The 13,849-nt window shown below is 43.2% G+C and overlaps 1 protein-coding gene and 1 non-coding gene across 2 annotated transcripts; both read right to left on the reverse strand.

Annotated features, from left to right (window-relative positions):
* Nucleotides 1-365: 365 nt before the first annotated feature.
* Nucleotides 366-11,437, reverse strand: pprc1 (PPARG related coactivator 1). The gene is made up of 14 exons (XM_035172033.2): nt 11,175-11,437; nt 8,440-8,535; nt 8,173-8,322; nt 7,878-7,958; nt 5,745-7,788; nt 5,127-5,180; nt 4,131-4,191; nt 3,752-3,819; nt 2,816-3,524; nt 2,537-2,740; nt 2,368-2,440; nt 2,152-2,273; nt 1,693-1,844; nt 366-845 (listed from the first exon to the last, which is right to left on the reverse strand). Exons 1-14 carry the CDS (start codon nt 11,253-11,255, stop codon nt 745-747), a joined length of 3,996 nt encoding a protein of 1,331 aa, XP_035027924.2. The 5' UTR covers nt 11,256-11,437; the 3' UTR covers nt 366-744.
* On the reverse strand, nt 1,913-2,048 carry LOC118119537. The gene has a single exon (XR_004698104.1). It is a non-coding gene; the product is annotated as a small nucleolar RNA SNORA50 (small nucleolar RNA).
* Nucleotides 11,438-13,849: the final 2,412 nt, after the last annotated feature.

Raw genomic sequence — 13,849 nt, forward strand, 5'->3', positions numbered from 1 at the left:
TAACAAGATTCCACAAAAACAACTGAACAGATTTCCAGAAAATTTGGAACGATGTGGTATGGGCCAGAAAAGAAATTTAATGTTGAGGTAGATCCAGGAAGTTTTTTCTCTAATGCTGAGATAGCTGCCCCCCAACATTTTCACTATTATCCCAGGGAATAATTTGTAGACCTTGATGAAAAGAGTCAGGCACATTTAGGGTAAATAATATCAATGCGTGTGTGAAATTTCATGCAGAATGATTCAATACAAGAGACGGTTGATCCTTGGGTATGTGCCGAGTGCCATTCAAGTTTATGCCCGTTCTCTTGTGAAATTCATTAGTCTTTCTTCTAAAAGACGTTAAACAAAAAACCCACAACATGTTTCATTTTCTCATTTTTTAATTAAGGTTTGTAGTACATGTCAATGTATTACATCCTTTCCCAGGAACCAGGTAGCTCCATCCACTTATTTTCACCCTTTTTTAAAAACCATCATCTGTCCATACAATTCAAATCTGATTTTACATTTAAATAAAATTTTTAAAAAATTATTTGATTTCACGTAGTTATTTTTTTGAACTTCTTTTCCTACTTTTCTTTACAAATCTTCACTTCAATAGAAGGTGTTAGCTTGCAGAAACAAAAACAAAACAAAATAGAAACTAAAGCAACAACTAAAATGTAAAGACAGTGTTGCAGGTGAGGAGCCAGCTGTTGGCTCTGAGGTAAGTGTCAGCTGCTTCCTGCTGCAGGCCTCCTGCTACCTCTTCTGATTCTGCTTGGCCTGCTTCAGTAAAGTGTCAAAGTCTAGTGCATGAAACTTGCCTTTCACAGGCAATGGATCGTACTCTCTACTCGAATCTGAAAAGAGAAAGACAGAAAGTCAGTATCGCGTTCAAATAAAGGGACAAAGGACAAATAAAGGAATATCCGGGCGGTGGCGTGTAAATAGCCATGAATGACTTAGTACTTATTGTTTTGGGGTTTTTTTTACATCTTGGGGAAACTACAGAACAGAGATTTTCTTTGTATCATGCAAAATGCAGCAATGAAAAGACAACGAGGTGAGAACTTCTGTTTCTGGTGCATTTGTGACATCGACCATGACTCACCAGGGGGGAAAAACTCCTCTACTGGCAATGGGAAAGGAGTTGATATCTTTGAGTGGGTTTAAAAAACTAGCCAATGCCAATATTTTCTTTGTAAAACAGTTAATTGGTAAAAAAAAAAAAAATTGTCACTATCTAATGATCCAAGTCAGATGTGGCTGTGATATATCATCAGAATCAACAGTTAAAAACACATGTGTAGTGTGTGCTGTGAACGGTCGGGTCAATAAAACCTCCACATTAAGCAAGACAAACAAAATAAGTCTCTTGAGTAGCATAAGCTCTACGCCCTGCTTTAATAGCCATGAAAAACAGACTTTGTAGTAAAGTCAAACAACAATCTGCCTTCTTCCCGTCGTGTGATGGTCCAACAGCGACCATGTGATCTGCCAAGTTTTAGAATTATTGGCAGCACTTCACAAAGTACCACGGCTCTCAGTGGCATTTAGTTTGTGGTGAAAACACAATCAGGATGAACGGCAGCCAATAACTTTAATCTTCTGCAAACCACATCGACACTGTTTGAATGGATTAACATGGCTCTGGGAAGGAGCTACAGGAACTTCTCTGGTGTCTGTCGATTTGATGCCGTGCCTCACCCAAGTCAGCATAGTTGCTTTTGCAGAACTGTCTCCTTCCGCCAAAACACAGATCGAATGGCAGCTCGTCAGGTTTGCGCAGCTTGCTCCCATTTTCAATGGCCGTGAAAGCATGCTTGGTATCATAGTAAGTCACAAAGCCATAATTGTCCCTGTGAAAGATACAAAATATTAGTCCATTTGTCCAGTGAAAATCATGAACAAGCCCTGTTCAGTCTTGAGCTGTCACTTGCTTTTAAAAGAGCAACCTGGAGGTGTTGCCAGGAGGCCCCAGTTATAAACAAGTCTTTGCTTTAGCACTGAAGCTTTGCCCAAGAGGTCACAGATGAGACCAATAAGGTTCAAAGACCGTGCAATTAGCTCATATTATATCCTTGTGAAAATTACAACAATAACCCCTGATAAATGCTTTAGAGAAATGTATAATTAATGTCCAATTGTCACGGTTTATCTTCGTACCCGTGGTCTCTAAAGTGCAAGGTGCAGTCTTCGATCTCGCCAAAGTAAGAGAAGCGCTCTTTAAGTTCTTTTTGGGTCATCGTACCACGGATTCGTCCAACGTAAACAACCCGTCGCTCCTCCTGAGAGAAAAAAAACAAAGTAAATCAGATAATCTAATTTAACAATACTAGAATTTGCTTATACATGCGTGTACTCAGGTTAATATTAACTTACAATGGCTTTTTCCTTGCATCTCTTCACCGGCTCCTCCATTTCGCTGTGACCATAGCTAGGTGCATATGAGGGACTGAGGAAGACAAGATGAAGTCATTTTTTAACTTCATGTCAAAAGTATTTGTATATGAGGACTATCCCCTAGAAGAGCATGATATATAAACTGTACCTGCACCATGGCTTGCTCCTACTCCACTGTGCTTGTCTCTGAGGGGATCGAGACCGCGACCTGGAACAACTCCATGAGCCAGAATGAGACGAGGAATACGAATACCTCCTCCTCCTGGGAGGGGAGCGGGACGCAGAGCAAGAGGACCGTGATGATGAACGGGATGAGGAGCTGGAACTGCTCTCAGAGTTACGGGGACAATACCTAAATGAAGAAAAAGGAAGTGAGGAAACTTGCACCTTCTAGAAATCAACCAGATGTATTGACTGGGGGACAAACCTTTTCTTAGCTGGACTACGTGATCTAGACCGAGATCTAGAGGAATGAGAGTCTGACTCTGAACCACTGGACATAGGGCTGGGAGAACGGCGGGATCTTCTCTTTCTGGACCGGCCTCCGGTCCTTTCTTTGGGGCTAAATGTGGGGCTGGGTGTGCGAGAGTCTGCATGACGACGGTAGGTCCTGCCGAATGGCCCTCCCCTGGGGCTTCCTTCTTTAACAGAGGAATCGGTCTCCTGCCGAGCAGGAGAAGCATCAGGAGTTTCCAGAACGGAGCTGTGATCCAGGTCATCCGTCAGTGGGAAATCTTGAGTTTTGGTTGTGAACTCAGGGTTCGTAGTAGACGGGACAGAATGTGCCAGGACAGCTGGCGTTGTCTGTGCGATGACTGTAGTGGGTTGCATGATGGGTTTAATAGTGATGAATGATTGCGGTTTGACATTCCAGCGTCTGCCTGGCTCTCCAGCAGAAGTGCCTTTGTTGGGGAGGCAATAGTCGTGGTCCATGCACGCCAGGTCGGGGTCGACAGTGGCGGCAGCGGGAGTGGGTTTACTGCGCGACTTGAATGAGGGCAGAGGCCGAGCCTCTATCTGGATAATCTTGGAGGGGCTGGACTTGCAGGCTTCAGCCGCTTTGCTCTTCCCCAGCAGGGCCACAGGGGCCAGAGGTTTCCACATCTGGTGGGGAGGAGTGGCTGGAGGAGTAAGAGCTGGGGCAAAGGAGAAAGAAAGTGCACCACAATTATACCAAACACATGTGCAAAGGGCCCTTTGTGTCTTATCAAGATTTACAGTTTCTAATGACTGTGCGTATTTAATACTGGAAGCGCAGAGAGAACAGAATCCATACAAGGGCAGAACAAAAGGAAATGCGTCTATTTGAATGATTAGACTTAATGGACTCATTCTGAAGCCAAATGATAACATGCTGAATTACCTGCAGTACTTAAGAGGTCATTTGCTCTCACTCGCTCCACAACCTTTTTCTCTGGAGCCAACTTAAAACTGCAAAGTAAGCACAGGAGCGTGTTAGAACATCGCTAGTAAACAGTGCAGCGCTCACCTCGGTTGGTCCAGTCTAGGCACAAAAATACAAGCTTAATAGGTTGCAAAAATTCAGACCTGAGTAGACCATCACTGTGGGCAGAACAGTTGGGGTTTTACGGTAGGTCTTGGCAAAAAAGTGGGCATTTGTCACCTCCACACACTCTCACACAAACACACTGCAAACAGGTTTCACATCCCCTGGGTGTTTCCAGAGAAACCATTGCCCCATCAGTCACACAGAGCAGCTTGAGGGCTGTAGGGTAACTCACCTTGAGTTTCCTACAGCTGCTGCTCTACCAGAGACCTCCGGCAAACATTGCTCCTCTTTGGCTGAAGAGAGAGGGGACAGTGAATAAATAACAGAGGACAGGGAGCGTGTAACACCAACAACTCACAAACTTGATACTGTGTGGATATGTGAATATCACATTTATTTCAGTGTATTTACAAAAGAATTTCATTAAATGGTCAGTGTATTAAGTTATTGTGTTTCATAAACGCATCTGACACGAGCGATGGAACAGGAAGTACAAGCACTTGTTCGAGTTGGGGCTTGTACATCAGCCCAAACAAAGACAGCAGGGTGAGAGTTAAATGGATTTGCGGACAGGGCAAAATTCCAGCAGCTGAGCAGGCAGGAGCACAAAGCAGCTTCTCCGCCCCACACACAGCAGCCAGCTCTTAAAAACGGGAAATGTTGCAGTAGACCAAAAAGAAATGTGCCGTTATGAAGTGCCCTACTATCGTGTTAAACACACCTCTCCAGGTGGGTCAGATAAGCTTTGAGTCAATAAGAACATCCTGACATAAGTATCTTTACTGTAGGGCACTTTTGTCGGACTATAAACTCTGAGGCAGACCTTGCACATGCTATTCGCTAATGATCTAAATTCACTGATGATGGCTCTTACGAATATGCTCAACATCAGTATATTTGTTGTGACCAGTAAAGCTCTTTAATTAATCTCCGAGTATCGTGTAAAATCAAACTCATTCTACCCACCAACCCACAGCTGTTAACCAAAGGTAGTGCTGCTGTCTTGTATTCCACTTCCTGCGGTTACAAAACCATGAAAACGGATAGTGCGACTGCATTTAGCTTGTTACAACACTATCTGAGCTACTAAGCAATTGGCAAGAAGAACCACCCTAAAGCCAGAAACTAGGCATGACAAAATAATACAAAGTGGAACATTGTTAAACATGATCTAAACAGAGCGCTTCCGTAATCACAGCAAAAAAAAAAATCAGCCATTATTGATTACCTTGGGTTTCCTCAAACTGCTCCAGTAAGCTTGTCAGATCAGCAGCTTCAATTCCTACACAAAGATCATTACATTATGAATTATAACACAAAACACACCCATACACACAAATGTGTTACAGTCACGCTGCAACAGACCAAAGACATAAATAAGATCGATAGTAAACGGTACAGGTTCAATTACAGTGGTGTCAGACTGGTGTAGAATGACTTCAGAGAACATTCTTGAAAATGGACAAGCCAAGTGAAATGATTTTTACACTATCACCACTGTACATTATACATATTATACTGCACTAACAGCAGGTACAGCATTTCCTACATTTGCACATCAGCACACTACTGGATCAGATGAAGTGAGGGCTAGAGCTCAAGAGAGGACACCATTATGGCAATTTAATTATGCATGTCACTTGAGCCATTTTCAGACATGCACTGAACTTTGGACATTTCCGGAAATTATCAGGAGAGGCTGTATGTGAGAATGCAAATGTCCAAATATTTGATATCTATCCACATGAAGATGTAACACAGCTAACCTAAAAAAACAGATGTAAAATGGTAAATACTATCAGCCAATGTTTTATCAATCAAGACAAGCAGTCATCTTTATGCTCACCTATCTCACTGGTGAAAGACTCAATCAGCTCCTGTGTTGGGTTCTTCACCTTTTGGGGCTTCACTGCTGTAGTGGGCTTCTCTTTTGTTATAAGCAGAACAGGTTTTGCCTTTAGACTCTGAGAGTCTGAAGGATGTGCAGCTGGAGAAGAGCAGAGCTGGGTGCCACACTCCGTTGGTCTGGAGGATTTAATATCAGCTGTGATGGGGCGGTTGAATGTGGTGGCATTGGTTACGTCAGGCAACTTTTGGAAAACAACAGTGGTTTTCTGGGGGACACTGGGGGCAGTGGTGGGTTTGATTGGCTCTGTAGTGGTTTTAGTGAGCTCAACAGACTTTCGAGACTCAAGCTGAGTTTGGGACTTTTCATCGACTTCACTATTTCCTAATGAAAGCGCAGGAGAACATTTTCCATCTGCTGATGACATGAGCCCATTGGCCTGATTTAAAGATGCTGGAGACCGAGAACTTTGAGGTGCTGCCGGTTGAGCAACAGTACTTTGATGTGTGGGTAAATCCTTCACTGAAGGAACTGGGGGCTGTTCGGGTAGAGAAGGTTTGGGTTTAGGAACTGGAGTAGCAGTGGAAACTCTGCTGGATGAAGCAATCATGTAGGCTGGTGGCACCAGCAGTGCCTCAGGGGTGGGCGGTGCAGCCGGTCCCCGTGGCTGCCATGCAGGTTTGACCTCCTCCACTTCCTTCTTGCCTGCTTGGGGGTTGGGGCGTCGAGGATCCTTGGGGGTGGGGTCGGGCAGGCAGGGAATTGGGGGAAGCTCTTTCGGAAGCTCTGGGAGGCTGGGCCACTTGGTGCTGTTGTCGTCTCTCTTTTCCATCGGCGCTGGTTTCTTCTGCTGTCGGAGCCGCCGATACTCCGCTAGGCTAAGTGATTTGGGTTTCGGCTCTGGGACTGCGGTGGCCACAAGAGGGAGGGCTTCACAAACAGGTCCTATCATCTCAGGTGTTGTGGGACTAGGAGCAGCTGCTGGGCTCTCTGAGGACAGAGTGACAGGGACAGCAGAGGGAACTGCTGATGAGACTTCCAGCTTCTCGGGGGCTGGGGCCAGCTGTTCGGGGGATCCATCGGGCTGCTGGGAGCTCACTGCTGTGGGTAAACAGCTTGGCCGACTCGTTCCTGGGCCATCCCTTAACAGAGCCTGTTTGGGTGATGCATATGAGGGAACTAGCACCCTACGTTTAGGCAATAGTGTTGTAGTGGTGATATATGTTTTTGTTTCAGTTTTGCATGGGTTTAGTTTCTTAGGTTTCACAGAGGAAGAAGAAGCTGGAGTCGAGGCAACAGGAACCTTTGAGACTTTGCATTTCTTCTCTTTGACTGATCTTTTCTCAGGCTTTCGTGGTACCTCCTGTGCCGTTTTTCTCAATGTACCACTCCTGAGAACTCTTACTTCCACAGGCTCTGGTTGGCTTTCTTTCTTAGATTTCTTCTTCTTTTTTCTCCTGGAAGAGCTTCTCTCTCTAACCTCTTCCTTCTGTCTCTCTACGATTGTCACATCTTTAACATCTGTACACAGGCCTGGTGTTGCAGCGGCTGCAACTTTCACTGGAGCCTCGCTGACAATTATATCTTCATCATCATCATCATCAACGACTATATGCTCCGAACTGTCAGAGTCCACCTCTTCCGCAAGTTTCTGCTCATTTTCTGAAAACTGCTCTATAAGTGGCAAAGATACCGGGAGCTCCATGTCTGGGATGGCCAGTATGGGTTCACCATTTTCCCCCTGATCCACAACCTCGAATAAGATGCCTCCTTCGGGCAACATCTGTTCCCCGTCGTCATCCTCGACACAAATGGCCATACAGTACGGGTGCATGTGTCTGACCAAGTCCGCAAGGCTAACTGAAACACCATCTTCCCCGTCCTGTTCAAACATTACAGGAAGTGGGAGGGTAGCACCTCCCCAGTCTAACAAGTCATTGTCAGGAGATGAAGCATGTCCCAATGGGCTCAGACTGAGGGAGCCATCGTCTTCTTCCTCGCCATCACTCCTCTGGAGAGAGTCTGCCAGTATCCTGGGGAGGCTCTGGGTGCAGAAAATAAAGAAAAACGTCAAACTCTGAGTCCTTTCTCTTATTCAAGTTTACACACCAACTGATTATTGTGCCAATGTACCTTTCCAGTTGATGTGGGTCTTGCGCTACAAAATGCATCTTTTTCAGGAGGGGAACGGGACAGACACAGCAGCCTCCTGAGCTGGAAAGTCAAATAAAGCAAAAAGCATGAGGACATTTATTACTTATTGACTTTAGGGGTAAATTGTACATTTACAAAGTAAACAAGAAGTATATTTATATCCACAGAAGTCAGCAGATTGTCACTCTCTCTGTCCTGAACTCAGAGGCCAGAAGGGTGATGTCTAGAGCAGAACTCAGTGAGACAGAGTTATGTACGACAGCTGGACACTAACCGGAGAGTGTTCCCTGCCCTTCTGACCTGACAGCAGGTCTGAGTCAGGGAGTGTGTCAAACGGCGACAGGTTCTCATCGTCAACATTGTCGAGGATCTCCGTCAGCGCAGTTAGCAGCGTGGCTTCACTCTCCTCGTCCAGTCCTTTGGTCTAAATAAAAACATCAAAATGAGATCAAAGCCAGAACCTCGGGGAGTGTAAACATACAACTGAACAGGGCTTAAACATCATATGTCTCTTAGTTTTCTGTAATACTGAAGTTCATGCCTCTATTGTTGGTGTGTCCTCAAAGATGGAAAGGATGGAGGGGTCTAAGCAGCTTTGAAGGGCTTCCATCGTTTCTTCAGAGCTCAGCCCTGCAGTCTGGAGGAGAAAGAGAGAGGAAAAAAAAGAACAGTGAAAATATGATTCAGGCAAAAACTATCTGCAGGAAGCCACCCACGAGTACATGATTGTGGCAAGCAAAGTTTAATGACCACATCATTAGAGACAGCTAACAGACTTTCACAAAAGCATCCGAGAGCAGCCCACTGCTTTAATCGTATGTGCACATTTTAAACAACTTAAACCTATAGGAATTATTTATTGAGTTACAAGCAGCTTTATAGTTTCTATGTTTTTTCCCCCCTGTTAATAGGTTTTTTTGGTAGTTTTTCCTTATTGTTGAGAGTTAAGGACAAAGGATGTGGAACCTTGTTAATCCCTATGAGACAAACTGTGATTTGTGACTATGGGCTATACAAATAAAACGTTACTGATAAATTAGATTTTATTTGATAGAAAGTGTAATTTCACAGACAGTTTTTTTAAAGTAATTTTGAGTATGGTCCACAGGTTGAACATCATTGTAGTACCATACATCAACCACTGGGCTGCATTTTCAATACAAGTTTGACTTATTTTCCCTTTTAAAAGAGCATGTCCAGGTGCCTTTGACTTCGTTTTCCTAGATGTTATTCTACTGACGACCTTAATGAACATTGACGGTTTACGTTAATATCAAAGGACGTGGATGATAGAAGGCACTATAATACGATTTATGAGTTTAATTGATTTATGAAAAGGGAAATCAAAAAATGTATGGCCATCTGTATTTATGTAAAATATATTTTGGGGGCGATTCATGAGATTTCTTATTCCTGCTCCCTTTTTGTTCATGGAATGTGTATAAGTGTAGGTGTATCTTTTTGTAAAATTGTTTTTTGGGTTACACTGAAAATAAAATAAATTGAAGGATATTTCTAGGTTAAGCCAGACATCAACAAATAAATGTAAACAAAATCACTATTGCAAATCTTTGAAGGTAAAGTCAACTTTCAAAACTGACATTTTATTAGAAAACGTCCTTTCAGACATTAAATCTAACTTTGTGCAAAAGTCTGACAATCATAGGGCAACCTCACTTTTCTATTTGGTGGTTGGAACAAAGAATAAGTGTCCGGGCCTTGAAAATGAGAATCAGGAAAGGAAACCCCACAGGGCAGCAGAGAGCACACGCTTTGAGTTGAAGCTTGAAGAAGAAAACAAAATTCCAGAGGCATTTACAGAAACATACAAGATCAGAGCATGCATGTTCTGGACCTTCTCCAATACACTGTCTTACTTTATATAAGTATACATTCTATATAACGTAAAATACACACCATCACATAATCTTGGAATATAGGCAAGTCTTAACTAGTTTAATAAATAATAAACATTAAACAGCTGTAGTCTCTTTCCAAAAACTACAAGTCGAATATACACACACACACACACACACACACACACACACACACACAGAAAACCATTATAAAATAAGTGATAACATTTTGTTATTTGCTTTAAAAACGCAGAGGCCGCAGAGGCAGTGACCCACGTGTGGCTGTCTACGCGCAGACATGTTTGATCCTGGCCTCACCCCGTCCACTGGGAGGCCACCTTGCCCACGTGTTGTACTACAACAAACACCAGCAGGGTCCTCATCCCCCACCACATCTCCCATGCATTTTTTTACAATCACAAACCAAAGAGACCCCGATTTTTAAATCCACAGCGATGACACTAAAAGTTAGAACAACAAAACATAACGAAGCCTACTTATAAACCCCAGTGAGGAAGTGCATGTGCAGTGATTAAACGGCGTCTCTGCTGCGCATGCGTGAGGGAATCCAACATGTGATCCACCACGACTCAACCACATGTGGACACACAGGTTTTGAATGAAAAGTTGACATGGTGCTGCAGAGCGATAGTGACACAAGTGTGTTTGTGTGTGAATGCAATAGTTGTGTAGATATAAAATAGCAGGAGGACTGAATGTGTGCTACACCACTGATAAACTGATTTCACAGTACTGCAACGTGCTGGCATGGAGCCTAAAAGCTACCCCATGGCTAAACATATTACGCAGAAGCCCCTAAAAACTGTGAAGCACAGTAAAGAAGTACTCATCCGCATTGAAGTATTGACTGATGGAGGACTAGCATGTTGCAGTGTTGGTTACCACGTGTTATGAATGAGTTGATGGCTCGGACACAGCGTGCTTTATAGCACATACACGCACCGATACAGCTTAAATGAGCGTTGCACACACCGATCACACAACTGGTGCACATGCCACATCGACCAACAGTAAATATACACAACTGTCACTTCATTAGCTTTAATGGTGGATGTTTTAAAAAGGGAGGAAACCTGCATCGCCGGTTGAGTCTAGCTACACTGAGTCACCAGCTAGCATTAACACACTGCTACAAAAACACCATGCTTTATACTGTAGCTTTATCTGTTGTGTTACAATACACAACAATACACAACAAGAGAGTTGTGCGGCTGTTGGCACACAAAACAGTGTGCACTTTTACTATAAGTTTCACCCGTGAGACCACGGTTGCATCCACGTGTCACTTTTCCACGCGTACACACAACACGCGCTGCCCTGCTACTTAAAAAATACACACACACAGTTGCTAACAGTGGGTTTACATTGTAGAGAAGAAACTCCACAACTCGTCATTTACCTCGTCTAGTATGTCCATGGAGAAAAACTCCACATTGCACGCAGTTAAGATCTCCTCGCCTGCTCCCCACCGCGCCGCCATCTTGCTAGTGTACTCCTCTGCCCCGGTTCCGCTGCTTTCAGAATGAACAGTGACGACGACACGCACACACTCTCACACTCACATACACACAGTGGACACACACTGCGCCGGCACGAGGAAACGTGGATCCCACATTCCCGGCAAAATGACGCAGAGTGACGCAGCGAGGGTGAAAGGTTGCGCAGGCCACGTTTGTTTGTAGTTCTGTTGAGTGAGAGGAGACGGCGCCACACTGCGCTGTGGTGGTCTCATAGGTCTCATACGCTGTATATAAAGTTCTCATACACTGTATATAAAGTTCTCATACACTGTATATAAAGTTCTCATATTGTAAGTGAAGGTCTCATAGACTGTATATAAAGTTCTCATATTGTAAGTGAAGGTCTCATAGACTGTATATGAAGGTCTCATAGACTGTATATAAAGTTCTCATAGACTGTATATAAAGTTTTCATAGACTGTATATAAAGTTCTCATAGACTGTATATAAAGTTCTCATATTGTAAGTGAAGGTCTCATAGACTGTATATGAAGTTCTCATAGACTGTATGTAATGTTCTCATAGACTGTATGTAAAGGGTGGTCTCCTGTGTGTATCTGAGTTAATTACACTCCAGGATTAAAAACACTCTACACACGACTTTTACTGTTGTTTTTAAACATTATATTTCATTTTGTCATGACTTTAATGGAAACTGTGGCTGAAACAACTCTGCAGGTGGGTCAAATGTTAAAGGCTTTTTAAGGTTGAAACTAGTAGAGCTCGTTTTTTTTAAATCTTTTTTGTTAGAGCTTTAATCTACTTTAGCTAACATTTATCTATGCATTACCTCAGCTTTACCTTATCTGTCCTTTACCTTAGCTCTGAATTATCTATACCTTACCTTAGCCACACCTTATCTAATACCTTAGCTAAACAGTATCCATACATTACATTAACTTAGCTTTAATTTAGCCTTTCCGTACCTTTGCTATATGTCACCTGATTTTAGCCACACCTAAGCTTGCCTTAGTTTAACTCTCCCTTAGCCACACCTTAGCTTAACCTTACCTTATCTAAACTTTACCTTAGCCACACCTTATCTGTACCTTACCTCTCCTTAGCTTAGTCAATCAGTGACAATTGTATCATTGTTAAGGTAAGATATGGTTTTTAACACTGTTGATTTGTTTGATATTGTTGTGAATGGAGTATTGTTTGGATATTTGAAGGTGCGATCTTGAACTTTGGAAACGTGTGAGGGGCATTTTTACATGATTTTCTGACATTTTATTATATATTAAGATGAATCAATCGGTCAAAAACTAGAAGGGCACTCAGAAGAGTGCATACCTCCGCCATGTCCTAACGGTCCCATTGTGAAACCACAGAGGTAAATGTCTCCCCTTACAGTAGGTTCACCTGTTGTCATGTGACATAGGTCCAATACTTAGGTCACATGATTACAAAGGAAAAAGCCAGTAAGTGGACGCTGAGGTAAGATTATTTTATCTTCAGGTTTGGACCGATGTAATGGTATAATCCCTTTAGAGTCAGTACAAAATTTAATTTGCACAAGGGAATACCACTATGAAAATATTTATTCCCCTCAGAGCTGTGGAGGTAAATTAAATAAAGGATGGTGGTGGATGTCTGTTTAGCACTGAGTGTAATACATGAAGGAAAGGTATGACGGGTGAACAAGAACATAGGCTGTGAAACTCAGAGGTGGGGATGAAATTGGGTCAAAGACAAAAGTGGGGGCAACGCGTTCCTCATTAGGATCAGTACAGCATGGCACAGAAAAGCCATAGGCAATTCCCATTGTCCCATAGGCAGAAATGGATTAGAGGTGAGCCCACACACAGACACACTCTGTGGTCCTCCATTGTGGTTTACCACTCTGTCTGTGTCTCTGTTTTACATTTGTCATCTATTCTCTGCTCTGTGAAAAATAAAACTGCCGTGTTCTCCCACAAGTATTAAAAATGCTTCCAGATTCCCTGACAGCTTCCTCACTGTAGCAGAGCTCTTCGGTAAACTTGTGCAAGCACCGCACACGCATATCTGAGAAAGCATCCTTGTTGCCAAGCAGTGTCAAAAAACAACAGACGCCACCAGGTTACAGACCCACTGCAGTGGAGCTCTGTCTCGGCTGTGCTCTATCTTTCCTGGCGTCGATCCAGGAGTCCCTACGGCAACAATTACGAGTCTCGCTGATCGGTTGTGTCCCTTGCTGCATTTCCATTCGAAGAACATGAATTCTCGATAAAGAATGAGACCATTTTAGGCCTGTGTCCGGCTCCTCCAGTCGAAATGTTGAAGCATCATTGAGCAACACATGAACCCCCAAAATTGCCTCGGATGAGTGTGGGAATAAGTATGAATGAACAATGCACTAAATGGCTTCAACGGTGTCCCATTAATCTCTGCATATGCATAATTAGTTTGAGGATCTATTTTCAGCTCCACACAGACGCAATTATAATTTTTTTTAACTCAAGTTGTAATCCGTGTGTTTGCAGCAATCCACATAATCCCTGCTCTAATATGCTGTGGTGAGGGGACCCAAAGTTAAATAAATTCACATTTAAAGTTACTTATTCCATTACTT

This window comes from Hippoglossus stenolepis, chromosome 12 (assembly GCF_022539355.2).
Source record: "Hippoglossus stenolepis isolate QCI-W04-F060 chromosome 12, HSTE1.2, whole genome shotgun sequence".
Classification (NCBI taxonomy): domain Eukaryota; kingdom Metazoa; phylum Chordata; class Actinopteri; order Pleuronectiformes; family Pleuronectidae; genus Hippoglossus; species Hippoglossus stenolepis.

Bases quoted from the DNA above. Each gene is read 5' to 3' on its own strand.
- pprc1 (XM_035172033.2), bottom strand. From the start codon at position 11,255: ATGGCGGCGCGGTGGGGAGCAGGCGAGGAGATCTTAACTGCGTGCAAT. The intron at 3,820-4,130 runs GTGAGTTACCCT...CTTACTTTGCAG, and splicing joins GCAGCTGTAGGAAACTCAAG to TTTTAAGTTGGCTCCAGAGA. The intron at 2,441-2,536 runs GTACAGTTTATA...TGTCTTCCTCAG, and splicing joins AGGAGCAAGCCATGGTGCAG to TCCCTCATATGCACCTAGCT.